General features: G+C 27.3%; 1 protein-coding gene across 1 annotated transcript in view; it reads left to right on the top strand.

Moving 5' to 3' along the window:
• Positions 1 to 871, top strand: part of TRIADDRAFT_62702 (uncharacterized protein) — a gene marked incomplete at both ends in the record, with an annotated part of 7,233 nt that continues 6,362 nt past the window's right edge. Inside the window, 2 exons of the mRNA XM_002118647.1 lie at positions 1 to 72; positions 715 to 807. Coding sequence (XP_002118683.1) covers positions 1 to 72; positions 715 to 807 — 165 coding nt within the window. The remainder of the gene's footprint in view (positions 73 to 714; positions 808 to 871) is intronic.

The raw sequence follows: 871 nt of genomic DNA, 5'->3' as shown, positions 1-871 counted from the left end.
GCGATATTTGTAATGTTCGAAAACTTGGTAAACGATTAGAAAAAGAGGCTAATAAAACTGCAGAAAATAAAGGTAAATAGCTTTTTCGACTTTTATAAATAACGGGTGCTCCAAAATATTCTCTTTTGGGAAACGAATGTTAACTTATAAACTCAGTGCAATCTTTGTATTTATTAGATTTAAATAACTTGTACTGTTATTATAATGTCAAGGATGCTGTTAATTGATTATTATTAATTATTTATTTTACCAATTTAACTAGTCAAAATCAAGCAACTAGTAATCAAACTAAAGCTTCTAAAAGTAATATTTAAAGCATCATTAGACTATTCTCTGTGATCCTCTTTTAAATAAAAGTATTTTAATATATATCCTACTTTATGTTGATCTAAAAAGAGTTGCGAGTTCCACTCATACAACAGATAGCCTAGTTCAACAAGTGAAAAGTAACAATATAAGCGTCATAAAAATACTCTGGCAGATGTTATTTACATGATGACAATTTTTCTATATGTATTTTATTTATATTAGTCCATTAATAGTAACTGTTGCAGTTATCAAGTATATTTAATTCTTAATTTATCAATCTATTATGCAATTTGCTATAACTACTGTATATTAGCGTCCCGTTGCTCGAATTTAAAACAGTTTGACGTTAATTGTATCGCATATAATAATCACATGTATTAAATTTCTGATTACTTTTAAAACTAGATAATTGGATGTCATCTTCATCTTCTAACAAACAAGTAAAATCGACGTTACCTGACGATATCACACCAAAACAGATAGAGCCTGTCAATACAGGTATACAAAATATACATATTCAGTGAAAGAGTAGGACGTAAATAAATTAGTTAGTCTATTATTT

This window comes from Trichoplax adhaerens, genomic scaffold, assembly GCF_000150275.1.
Source record: "Trichoplax adhaerens TRIADscaffold_362 genomic scaffold, whole genome shotgun sequence".
NCBI lineage: Eukaryota > Metazoa > Placozoa > Uniplacotomia > Trichoplacea > Trichoplacidae > Trichoplax > Trichoplax adhaerens.
The sequence above is the reverse complement of the archived record's forward strand: the minus strand, read 5'-3'. Positions and strand labels throughout refer to the sequence as shown.